The sequence below is a fragment of the Neophocaena asiaeorientalis genome, unplaced genomic scaffold (assembly GCF_003031525.2).
Source record: "Neophocaena asiaeorientalis asiaeorientalis breed wild unplaced genomic scaffold, Neophocaena_asiaeorientalis_V1.1 scaffold191, whole genome shotgun sequence".
In the NCBI taxonomy this organism is placed as follows: Eukaryota; Metazoa; Chordata; class Mammalia; order Artiodactyla; family Phocoenidae; genus Neophocaena; species Neophocaena asiaeorientalis.
The window spans coordinates 157,588-170,798 of NW_020175105.1; the positions used below are offsets into that span (position 1 = coordinate 157,588).

The 13,211-nt window shown below is 40.6% G+C and overlaps 1 protein-coding gene across 1 annotated transcript in view; it reads left to right on the forward strand.

Moving 5' to 3' along the window:
- ABCA13 (ATP binding cassette subfamily A member 13) overlaps window positions 1-13,211 on the forward strand; it is a 268,906-nt gene that overhangs the window by 13,344 nt on the left and 242,351 nt on the right. Inside the window, 6 exon segments of the mRNA XM_024764386.1 lie at window positions 5,697-6,209; window positions 6,211-6,553; window positions 6,710-7,726; window positions 7,729-8,080; window positions 8,082-8,519; window positions 10,137-11,877. Of these exon segments, the coding sequence (XP_024620154.1) occupies window positions 5,697-6,209; window positions 6,211-6,553; window positions 6,710-7,726; window positions 7,729-8,080; window positions 8,082-8,519; window positions 10,137-11,877 (4,404 nt within the window).

Consider the following 13,211-nt stretch of genomic DNA (forward strand, 5'->3'; position numbering starts at 1 on the left):
CCTGAACCAGCACTCTAGAGCCATCGAGGCACAACTACTGAGGCCTGCGTGCCTAGAACCCGTGCTCTGCAACAACAGAAGCCACTGCAATGAGAAGCCTGCGCACCACAATGAAGAGTAACCCCCGCTCTCCACAACTAGAGAGAAGCCCACATGCAGCAACGAAGACACAATGCAGCCAAAAATAGAAATAAATCAATAAATGATAACAAAAACAAACAAACAAAACTATGCAGTATAAACTAAATAGTATAAACTGTTTTATGTGATTAATGCTCTTCTCTAGTAATTCTACCTGAATTCTGTCAGTTCTGGGTAAGCTCGGATTGATTAATTTGTTTCCTAGTTATGGGTCACATTTTCCTGCTTTTGTGCACGCCTGGCAATTTTTGATTGAATGCCAAATGTTACGAATTTAGCCTTGTTTTGTGATTGCTATGTTGTTTTCCTACGTTATCGAAAACGTTGCTTGAAACAGTTTGATCCTTTAGGGTCTTGCTTTTAAGATTTGTTAGGCGGGGCTGGAGCAGTGCTCAGAGGTTGTAAATATTCCCCGTCACTGAGTCAAGACCTTTTTGGCATCTTCTCCTCGATGTCTAACAAATCATGGATTGCTCTAGTCTGGGTAACAGGAACAAAGTTTGTTCCTGGCCCTGCGTGATCACTGGCCCCTTATCTTTAATTTTGGGTGGTTCTTTCCCTGGTCTCAGGGAGCTCCTTCTCATGCATGGTGCATTTGTCCTCAGCAGACAGCAGATGCCTCCCTGGGCAGCTACTCTGTCCTGTGAACCCCTCCTGTCTTTCGGACTCTAAACCCCCTCCCTTCAACTCAGGAAGCCTACCAGACTCCAGCTCTGCCTTCTGAGTCACGGTGGGGAAGGCCTCACCTTGTTCATTTTCTGCCGTTTGTTCATGGGTCTCTGTCCTACACTCCTTGACGGTCAGTGGCACTTCATCTTGGCCAGAAGTGGAAGTCAAATCAGAAGGACTTCTAATCCTCTCTTGTTATATTTTCAACCATGTTAACTGAAACACTGTAGCATTTCTCACTTTACTAGACTTGATTTTTATACTCAACTCGAAATCAATATATGAAATGCCTTCCTATTTAGCTTTCTCTGAGGAATCTCCTTGTTATGAAGAAATCATGGATTGGAAAATCATTGGTGATAATTATTTCGCATTTTTGAATAACTTGATCAAGACTCCAATAGCTTCCATATCTAGGTGAGTTTTCAGAATTCAACTTCTAGGTCTTCACTTAGCTATTATCTGAAGATAAACAAAACCTAATTATGGGAGGCACTTGCTTTAAGATGTGAGATCCTGATTTAGCTCTCAATAAAGCACTTCATATGTGTTTGGTTCTCAATAAATATTTGTGTCATAGAATGTATAACTCATGTTTCCATGGATTTTGAAAGGAAACAGATTACGGTAATAAGATTTCCCCTTGAGAGCATAATTTATTATAAAATACTCCCAAAATAAAATCCTTCTTTGAAAAATAGTCTTATCTAGTTGCTCAGCGTTTAGACTCGGGATCAATGATTTAAGAGCCTGGTAGTTCTGGAGACTTTGGAGAGAGAATTGATCTAAATCTGCCAGATTATATACCGCTTGGCTATTTCAGCACATGTGTTGAAATGGACATTTTTATGTATAATTATGGATATTGTGTATGGTTTAAGAGCATACTTTATTGTCTGTGGGGTGTGTTGGGATGTGATGGGACAGAAGCTTTCCCTTAGAGCAGTAGTTCTCAAACTTGGGAATGGATCAAATTTATCTATGAAATTTGCTAAAAATACAAACGCTTGAACTTCGCCCCAGACATGCTAAATCTTGCTTGTGTGTAGTACCCAGGTTTCTGTAGATACGAAAAATTCTACAGGTGGTTTTGGTGCAAGCCAAAGTTTAAGCAGCACGCCACAGCATCTGTCTAGACCCGGGATTCATCACTCCTGGGGAGACTTTAAGCTCAGCTATTAATGGGTACAGGAGGAAGAGAAGGTGATGGACTCTCTGGAGAATCAGTCCTTTGATCGTGTTGGATTTATAATACCTCACTTCCCCGAAATTCACAGCTATTTAATAGCACAGAAAGATGGCAATGAAACTAGTCTGTATATGCTCCAAGGACATGTTTAATTTTATATTTGTAGACTCATAGCAGCTGGCACAGTATCTTTCATGATAGGGGCTAGGTAACTAGATGTTGACTTAATGAATGAATGAATAAGAATGGACAATAAATACAGAGTTCATATTAAGAAAGCTGAGCTTGAAATGAGAAAACCCGGCCCATATTCCAGTTCCTGCCATACAACAGCAGTTTGAATTTGCTAATTAAAAAAAATCCTGAAATGTTTCTTTTCACATGGAATAGAAATGATGATGTGTACCTCAAAGGGCTGTCATAGGCATGAACCAAGAGTATAGTGGTGAACGTGCTTTAAAAATTGTAAAGTGATATAAACGTGTGTGGCAATATCACTACCAGTAGTACTAGTTCTGCTTCGGCCCTTACTCATCCTACTATTACTACCCCATGACCTCTCAGATCCTAATGAAAAACAAGACCATTTGCATTCTGCTCTACCAATACACGATTACTCACATAGTAGCTGTGCATGTATTTCTACGCAGGGCTGGATTTGAGTAAGGTTCATATTGAAGTCTTCAGAGTGTAGCTTTCTCTTTCCTGATCTAATTTTTTCCCAGGAAATGTTTTCGATGTTCCATGGTTCAGATTAGCCGCTGTCTGTTCTACAAATGACAATAAAGTAAATTAAGCCTGTATTTTTCCGGCTTTCAGATCTCAGTTGTGAGAGAGGAAAACAATTCCTTGCACTTGACCCATCCTCTGTGTATTCTATGCCAGACTGTGTTACACAACAGAATTACAGAGTTAAGGAGGTTTAGAAAGTAATTCACCCTTTAGGGCATTAAGAGACAATACAGGTCAAAATCCTGTATCCACAATTCTGAAATCTGCAGAAGTCTGAAAATGGAAGCTTTTCTCAAGATCGGCATCGCAACTCATTCTGCAGACGTAAGTGTTAAGGGGTCTGTTGCCCCTCCCACTGAACCTGTTCGGAGGTGTCCCTGCAGAAGTGTCAGTGAGCTGATACAGGGTTGCCCCGGTGCCCCTGGTGGAGGGGCCATGAATGCATGTGTGATACTTGCACAGGCTCCCTTTCTAAAGTCTGAAACACACAGGGCCCCAAGGATTTCAGAAGTGGACTTGTAGCTCCTGAGTCAGTCAGTTCTTCAAGTGAGGGCTCCTATTATAAGTGTGGGTTTGTCTTAATTGTCGAGCTGCTCCTTTGAGAACGCTTTGTATTTAAAAAAATAAACCCCCGGAGAGAAAGTACGCCATCTGAAATGATGAGTTTCTGATAGTGTTTAAAGATCACTGCAGTTGCTTTCTAGAATGAGAAATCCTAGCACTTGTCCTTAGATCATACAGGGGCAGTTTCAAACCATCTTGCAATTTGGACGACCTCTTTCACCAAGACATTCTGAGATGTAATAAGGAATTGAATCCTAAGATGCCTCTGGCATAAACAGCAAACTTATCTTTAATGATCACGCATATATACTCACCGAGTAAAGGAACTTAAAATGCATTGTTTTTGGTGCAAGAAGCAGATTTTAAGCTAAATGTATGCAACTGCATTGTAGATTTCTAAAAGATTTTCAAATGTTCACATGAATCCCTGTTGGGAAAATATAGTGCCTAGTAAATATTTCATTTATGCTTTACTATAAACAAATCTGAGTATTATCTAAAAATTTGATAAGTTGAATTTGTCTTGAATTTATTTATTTTTTCTGACACTGCATCAGTTCTGTTAATACTGTAGGGCCTTACATTTCACAAAGGCACTTCTAATGACGGAAAAGAAGTTGTAGACCCTTGAGGATGAGCAAATGAACTTCTTTTTATCTCTTACGGGATTTTTGGAGAAATTATTATCGCCCAATCCTTTTGGCTCACCCAGTATTCCCAAATTCCATAACCTCTCATCTCTCCCTGAGACGATCCTAAATATAAGTCATTTGTGGATAAATCATTTAGAGAGTTTAGAGAGAGACACACCTGGTATTGGTACTCAGAAACTTCCGGAATTCGGCAAAGAAATGATTGAAAAGGTACAAGCTCTTGAAAGTCTCTGGATAAGGAAGGAATCAAGAAATATATTGAGATTTATGGAACTAATACTTTTTGGAATGAATCCCAAGATCCTGGCATTGTGGATGCATGGCGCTTCAAAAGGAGAAAGAGCTAAACTGGGAATCTTGTCTACACTTGTAAATTTTTCTGATCCATAAAATGAGAGGATTCATAGTAAAAGCTTTAAATTTTCCCAGTTGTTCCATTCAGATTGGCCTCAGTCGCCAGCCAGGAAAACGGATTTTGTTCATTTAAGTGAAGTGATAATAAATAATCTCTATGAATTAGGATTTCTGAGGCAGGAACAAATCACAGAAGCTGTAGGCACAGTCTATGCTATGAGGAATACATCCAATCTTTTCTCAGCCCTTTCTGAACCTCAAAAACAAGACATTGATAACATTTTGACTCATGTCTATCTAAATGTCTTCCAGGACAAAGATTCAGCTTTACTTCTCTAGATTTACTCTTCATTTTACCAATATATTTATAAATTCTTGAGCATTCAGAGGAGAGGGTCTTTGCTGTCTTTCCTTACACAAATCTCAAAACACATTTTAGATATCATAAAGCAATTTAATTTCCAAAACATCAGTGAAGCATTTGCATTTTTTTCTTTTTCTTTTTTTCTTTTTTTTTTTTTATGAAGGAAACGGGAGAAGGAGATAGGGAACTTGTTATTAAGCAGCTAATCTCAATCTTGCCTGATATTGGAATGGATTTCAGGTGTTGAATATATGTATGTGGGTGTTTGAGTTTTTTTTTTTAATTAATTAATTTTTGGCTGTGTTTGGGTCTTCGTTTCTGTGTGAGGGCTTTCGCCAGTTGTGGCGAGTGGGGGCCACTCTTCATTGCGGTGCGTGGGCCTCTCACTGTTGCGGCCTCTCGTTGTGGAGCACAGGCTCCAGACGCGCAGGCTCAGTAGTTGTGGCTCACGGGCCCAGTTGCTCTGCAGCATGTGGGATCCTCCCAGACCAGGGCTTGAACCTGTGTCCCCTGCATTGGCAGGCAGACTCTCAACCACTGCGCCACCAGGGAAGCCCCAGCATTTGCATTTTTATATGAGACAACAGGGTTTCTTAGGGGAATTTCTGAAGTATCTTACTGTCAACAGTTGCTTTTAATTTTTAGCGTTTTGGAGCTTCAAGTCCAATCCCTGTTGTCTACAGAGGGCCCCGCAGTGGAAGTGATCCACTCTACTTTTTCTTTATTTCAGTATGTGAGCCAACTCGTCAATGGCTCAGCAGAAGCCCTGCTGGGTAGTGAACGCTTTGTTCTGGATAATAAAAGCGTTTCTTCCGTGAATTATTCAATAGATGAGGGGTCTTCATCTATTCTCCCGTGGGCACAAATCCTTTCAAACCTCTCAGCAAACGGCAGTGAGTTCCATGAGTTTACGGCCGTTCACTGTACCATTTCATGGCTGCAAATGTGGGCCCAGATCTGTGGACGACTGGCTCAAATATTTCAGCTGGACACGAATGTTTTCACTCCTCTTCGTGTTGGTCTCACTCAGATTTTGGCTGCACTGGAAAGTGATGTGAAAATTCCCAAAAGCTGCCAGGGAATATTTCCAGATGTGGAAAACAAAATGAACTCTCCTTTGAAGCTTGTTACTTGGATGTTGACTATAATGATGGGACCTTATTGTTCATTGAATATGTCAAAAATAAATTGTGTGAACGTTTACTTAAAAAATGTGACTGACTTTCTGAACGTTATACTTAATGCAGTCTTTGAAAAAGAAAAGGTACCAAAATCTGAGATTTTATTAACTCTTTTAAATGATTCCACAAACCAAGTAAGGATGGTTATCAACAACTTAACAAGGGACTTTGATTCTGCGCCTCAATCCAACTGGAAACGTTTTACTGAATTAATTCTAAAACCCATAGAAATGTCAGATGAAATGCCTCATCAGTTGCAAAGTACTTGGCTGCATTTAGTAGCTCTGGGGAAGGAAATTCAAAAACTTGTGAAAGATATTTCCCCTAACATCCTGGAAAAGAACACCTCTTCTAAAACTGAAAAAAAAATTAAACATATTTGCTACCAGTCCAAAGGAAAATAGTATACACAGATTAGGCTGTTCATTTTATCAGTTAGCTAGTTACCTTGCCTTCAATTTATCTCATGATCTCCAAAATTCACCCCAGATAATTTCTCATGGATTAATGAAAGCCGTGGGTCTCAGTATTGAATTCATGAGGGAGGCGATCAACGCCCTGACGCCCTCAGTTTATCACGATATTCCACAAGAGCCAGGTAATATTCGAGTTTTAAAGAAGGTAACTTCTCTTCTGTGCATGGTCAAGAAAACAGACATACACCTGCTAGTAGACCAGCTGGAACAGATAAGTGAAAGCCTGATGGATTTCTTTTCTTTTTTTTTTTAAAAACATCTTTATTGGAGTATAATTGCTTTACAATGGTGTGTTAGTTTCTGCTTTATAAAAAAGTGAATCAGTTTTACATTTACATATGTACCCATATCTCTTCCCTCTTGCATCTCCCTCCCTCCCACCCTCAATTTCTTTAAGAATGTCAGTAGGTTAGGTACTGGCAGTTTGGGGGTCAGCTTCTTTGTTGACTTGATGGAAAAACTTGTCAACAGCTCACATTCTTGGAGTGTTAACCACCTGCTGAGGTTCTCACGCCTGCTTCCTAAAGAGGACTCCGATGCCTCCGTCGATGTGTACTGTGTGCTCCCTTGTGCCATGAGGCTCCTGTGGGACGTGGGTGACAAAAACATCATGGAGGCCCTCAAGGACGTCTGTAACTTTACGCTCCTGCATGGCATAAACCTTTCAGACGTCACCAAGGAAGACTTCACTATTGTGATTAAAACTTTTTTGGACACAATTGAATTAATATCAGATCAACCAGGTATCCTTTCAGAGGCTTTAACTTGTCTTCCTGTGTTTTGGTGCTGGAATCACACAACTTCTGGATTTCAGCAGAATCCAAGGTCAGGAGCCTGTGATGCCCACAAGCTCACGTCTCCTTCTTTTTACAGCAAAGTGGCCAGTATCCTTGACCACCTCCACCTGTCTTCCCCAGGTGAAGACTCACAGTGTTGGAATGAAAGCTCACAGGTGGAAATAACTAGGAAAGTAGCCTGTGTAATTCATGAATTAATGGATTGGAATTCCATTCTTCTAAAGCTGTCCAAAGTCTTCCATGTTAAAACTTTGCTTGTGAAAACTGTGCAAGAATTTTGGCATAAGGTGTTACCATTTGTCCCATTTTCTGGAAATTAAAGCAATAGCAGCATCTCTGAACTTTGTCCCGGCGGTTCCATAAAGCAAATTGCTTTGCAAATCATAGAAAAATTAAAAAAAGGCAACTTTACAAAAGCCACATCAGATGAAAACCTCCGTGATAAACTAGCTAGTTTAAACAAGATTCTTAACGTTGATGAAGGAACAGAATCATCTGTTAGAAATATTTCCTTACATTTGGAAAGGATAATAAACTTGCTTTCTAGGGATGAGAGCCTAGAAAATAGTGCTAATTCTGTAGTCTCTCCATTCATGACATTTCTGAATGAAATGGTTGTAGTTTAGAAGCACTATCACATTTTATTAAAAAAAGTGAAACAACTTACAACTTTGAAGAACTATGGCTTGAGTTTGAACAAATCATGAAAGATCTAACCCATAACTTTAGTATCAGATCCCTGTTTTCTGAAATTAACGAAGAAATACAAATTACTAATTCAGTGGCTCTTCAAAACCTAACTTTGCCACTTGCCCATTTTTTCGAAAGCCTGGATTCATCATCCTTGAAGACATTAGAAATCATTGAAGAGTTTTTATTGGTCATAAAAAACTGGTTTCATAAATATGCAAATGAAGATTACTCCAAAATGATACAAACATTATTTCTTCTTACAGCTAACAACTGATGATACAGCTTCGTTGCCTACAGATATTGCTACCATTTGGGGTAATCTCTAAAATGTTTCCAGAGAAGATAATTTTGATGTTGCCCTACTTCTTCGCCTGCTAAACCAAGAACAGCTAATTAATTTCTCAGTTGTTCAGCTGCTTTTTGAAAGCTTCCTAATTAATTCAATCAACAACTTAGCTGACAGTGCTCGAGAAGCAGCCTTGAATTTAAGTGATACCAACCTTCAAGTAATGAATTTCATTAACCTCGCCTTGAACCATACACAGTCAGAAAATGGTGAGAGAATCATTCTCCCTCCAAGAAGCATAGTGGATTTCTTGGAACAGCTTTTGAAAACATTCTTCCCCTTTTTACTAAAGGAAAATTCTGGGGACAAAATATCTCTTCTGCTGAAAGACTTCCACAAAAATGTCATTGCAGAGATGAGGTGAGTTTACTTTTGCTTTGTATAGTGCTTGTAGTTGCACGTTACAATCCAGTTTATTTCCTGGAGTTTATAGTGTCAATGACAGCACTTGTACCAACACCTTTGAATGACCTTTGAAGTGAATTTTGTCTTAATGAACGTTTTATAAAAATCAAGGTAAAATAACTTTGATGATTGTCATCTAACTAGTAAATATATGTATATAAGCCTAGCCCCTGGGAATTAATCACTTATTATGCTTTATTACAGTTTTGGATTATGAAAATAATTATAAAATTCTATTTTATATGGAACTGAAAAACTGTTATTATATATGTATATGGATATATGTGATGGTCATATTAATGCATTAGCTGTCTAATCACAAATGAAGGGCTTAAGTATTTTCATTCCAATAAATCTACTGATGTTTATATTTGGCATTGCTAAAACTCCAAAATTTTAAAACTCAGAGTCACATTATGTTTTTTCATATATTATTTATTCATTCCTTTTGAAGCTTGCCAGTGAAAAGGCTGGAGGGAGATTCTACCTTATTCTGTGATGTCCATATCAGTCAGGTCTCAACCTCAGAAGCAGAACCAGAGCAAAGACTTCATACAGGGATTGAATTGGCTTCTGCAGTTTTGGGGCTGGCTGAGGGAGTCCAGAGTCAGCAGGGCAGGCTGTTAGGAAACAAGCTGGAATCCCACAGGCAGGAGCTGCAGGTGCCCATCCACAGGGGGCCGTTGGGGGGCGGGGGCGGGGCGATGGGGAAGGAGGTATCCAGCTGCGCATGAGGGTGGGCTCGCTGGGTCCGGGAGGTCCTAATCTTCTTGAAGACCTTGCGACTGGTGAGGTCAGGCTTCCCCAGGGCAGCATACCTTCTCCCTGACTTAAAGCTGGTTGTCTGGGGTCTTCAGTCACATCTGATGAATCCCCTCCAGCTGCACCTAGGTTAGTGTTTATGATGCTACAAAGTGGCTGTCCTGCACTCTTATGAGCAAATCACCTGTGAATCCCACCAGACCAGAAGCACACAAGAAAGGGGCTCTGGGGCTTGAATCTGGGGCTCGGCCCAACCGAGTTGACAAGTCACAGAGCCCCTGCCACACTGAATGGCTCGCTAGGTCTTGGAACATTCAGAAGGACATTACCTGTTACACTGAGAATCATTGTACGGTCATTTCACATTCCTTTCCTTTCTAAAAGCAAAGTGCATGGCTTTTTAAGATGTTAGGTTTGAGGCATTGCAATGGATTTATACATGAAATCCATCCAATCTTTTCATTATTTGGCAACAAAACATTAATTTTCATCTGGGATGTATTTTAGCATTTCAGTATTTCAGTCAGTATTATCCTCCCATGATGCTACTGTAAAGCAAAAAAAAAATCACTACAGTTCACCCTTGAACAACCGCATGGGCCCAGTTATAAGTGGCTTTTTCAATAAATAGGTACTACAGTACTACCTGATCCACAGTTGGGTGAATCCGTGGATATGGAACCACAGACATGGAGGCTGGCTGCAAAAGAAAGTCAGTTCCCATAACCTTCGGGTTGTTCAAGGGTCAACTGTGTATGTTTTCAATCTTTTCATTACTAACCATGAAATTTAAAATATATATATTTAGAGTTTTGTCCCAAATGATAAAATTCTAGAAAATTTGAAACTGGATCATTTCCTTATCTCCATGAAAGAGGACAGACTGGTGAACATTTTTTCATCTTTAAAGGAAGCTGTGTATCACCTAATCAAAAGCTCATTTATGTTAGACGGTGGAGAATTTTATTTTGATAATCCTCAAGGATTGCAGTTAATGGGAGATTTATTCCACACTCTTCTAAGGGAAACCTCAATGAAAAATGAGACTGAAAATAATCTGGAGTTTCTTACTGTGGTGAATCAGTTGCTTTCCCATATGAACAGTTCTGAGGACCTTTTCAAACTCAATCAAGATCTCAGGTCTGCTCTTCACCTCGAGAGAGAAACGTCAATAGAGATAGCACATCTCGTGGACACTCTTTTAAACTCTCCTATTAAGGACTTACATGCCCTGTACCCTGCCCTCCAAGAAGTTATACTCACTAATCTAACCGATTTGCTTTCCTTTATAAATAGTTCATCCCCCTTAAGAAACAGAGTAACGTTAGAAATTACCAAGCACTTACTTGGTGTTATCTCAAGGGCAAGAGTGGGTGGAGACAGTCATGCCCTGGACCCCCTCTCAGAAATGTCCAGAACTCTGACCATGCTGGTGGACGATGGAGCCAAAATGAGAGGTCTCGCCACCTCCATCACCTCCACCGTGGACCTTCTTAAGCTGGCCGAGAAAACTTCAAGAGAGGTGGCTGCCATGTTTGAAATGCCTTTCGTCTTCACAGCCAATGACACCATGAACTTCTTGGACACCCTTTATTCCATTTTTCAACAAAGTGTTCGAGATGTTGCCAATGAAATGATTACTTTGAAAAAAGCAGATCGTTTAATATTTGAAAATATAGATGACTTGTTGACACCATTTCTTGACTTGGCATTTGGGATGATTGGAGTCAAACCTGCTGTTTCCCAAGACTCTGATATTTTCAATGTGTCATCTAGCATATTTACATATGTGATCCAGTCCAAAGATATTTATGATATTAGGGAAGAAATAGCTGAATTTTTAACTTCTGTGAAAATCAATTTGGGAGACATGGAATGTCTCGTGGCAGCATTTAATAATGGGACCCAAATATTTTCTGTGGATTCTGTCAACTTATGGGAAGAAATCCTGGATTGCTTAGTTCCTATAAATAACATCATCAATCACAAAGACTTTTTATATTCTAATCCAATTTCCACTCATAATTTGCCTCAAGATACAAAAGGGGAAAGAACTCGTGAAGTGATCCTGTTTTTGCATGAAATACCATCACGAAACAGCATGGAACTAGGGACTTACTTGAGAAAGGTGATCGACCTCACCTCAGAAGCGCTTTGGCATAAGTTAGGGAAGGACAACAAGGATGTTCTTAGTCTGTTGCTGACATTGGCTCCACATCCAAATGACCTTTTGAAAACCGTAACAGCAGTTGGAAAGGCCTCCAGTGGGTTGAAAAGTGACAACAGAGGTGGTTTGAGTAAAGCTTTGCTTTTCAGCACTTCTTTGATTCAGGACGTGACTCACCAACAACTCAGAGAAGCAGTCCAGAGCGTGTTAAGTAGACTAGCTCTCGTGAGTCAAGAGCTTCTCCTCAACAGCTCTCAGAAGACACACTCCTTGAGCACTTTGTTTTAGCACATTTTTGAAATTTTTATTAATGTAACCCCTGGAGAGGATAGCAGATCAAGAAAAGATGAGAAGACCAAGGAAGAGCTGGTTGACTTTCCTGATGTCCTCAAACCATGATCACGTTTTGAGAAATACCAGAAGGGATTGATTGCGTTGGCTGGATACTGGCAAAAGGTCTCACTGATCCATCCAAGGTAATGAAACAGTGAATTTGCTTCATTTTCCCCTGCAGTAACTATAAAACAGAATCAGGCAGGAATTGCACTGAACCAGGGTAAGCAGTACTCCTTGAGCTCAACCTTCCTTACACTCTGAAGCTGGCTTCCCCAGGGCATGGCTCATGCCCAGTCTCTTGTCGCTATTTGCCTCGTTATTTGGCATTCAAATACGATTTGAATTTATCCTAAATTTCTCCACAGTAAATTATTTTTTCAAAAGTAAAAACGTCTTATTCTATTCACGTGCCCCAAGACTAGGTATGTAACCAGTTTTTCTGTTCCCCTGCTCTGGCAGCCGAGGGTTCTGCTATTTGATATGCAGATAAAAATCTGAGGCCATTCACATCACACAGAAAACTGTGCTGTCAAGGGTAACTGCCCCCTGGACAGGGCCGGGCTTCTTCCCTCCTTAGATTCAACCCGACTCTGTGGTTGATCTATGTCCAAGCACTGGCCGCCCACCCCGAATAGTAGGTTAGGGAAACCCTGCTCTCGGAAGGCCCAGCGCTGTTGGCTGTCATGCTCCGGGGGTCATCTGCTGCCTTAGGATGAGGGCATGTGCAGCTGTGTCCCAGCCCATCCTCTCTGTGTGACAGTACGGTTCTGGTGGTCTGTGGTCTCTGAGTCCCACAGGGAGATTGAAAGTGAACCCTCTCTCATCTGCCAGGTAGCCTGACTTATTCTTGGTTAGTCCTGTTGCCACACGGCTGCACCTTGAATCCACTCCTTTTTAATAACCTGGAAGGATCTCCTTGGATACTGAAGCATGTGTCTGTTGGCACAAAGAACTATTGGTGCCTTGGAATTTGAATGATGGCTTTCAGAGCCTCATTGTTTCTGATCCTAAACTGTGTTTGACTTGACACTCGGCTCTGAATTTTCATTTCAGCTGCAGTTGGTCCTGGCAAGCCCTGCTCTTCACCAGTCCTGGCTTTCACCTACTGTTTCCAGTTCTCCACGGAGTGGATTTACACTGTGACCCCAAGACTTGAAAGTGGGCTGTGAGCTGACTGGATGTAGTCACCACCCCAGTTTTTAAATTTGCAAGGCTTGGTGCCCAGTTTCATTCTACTTTAGTGATTACTTGCTTCCACTCTTCCTCCTGTATTCACTATTCTTTGATCATGGCCTTCTTGAATGAGGAAGATACAAAAAGTCTAAAACAGAAAATGCACCTGTTGTGGGTTTAGGGTCAGGCTAGCCTGACTTGGATGTGAG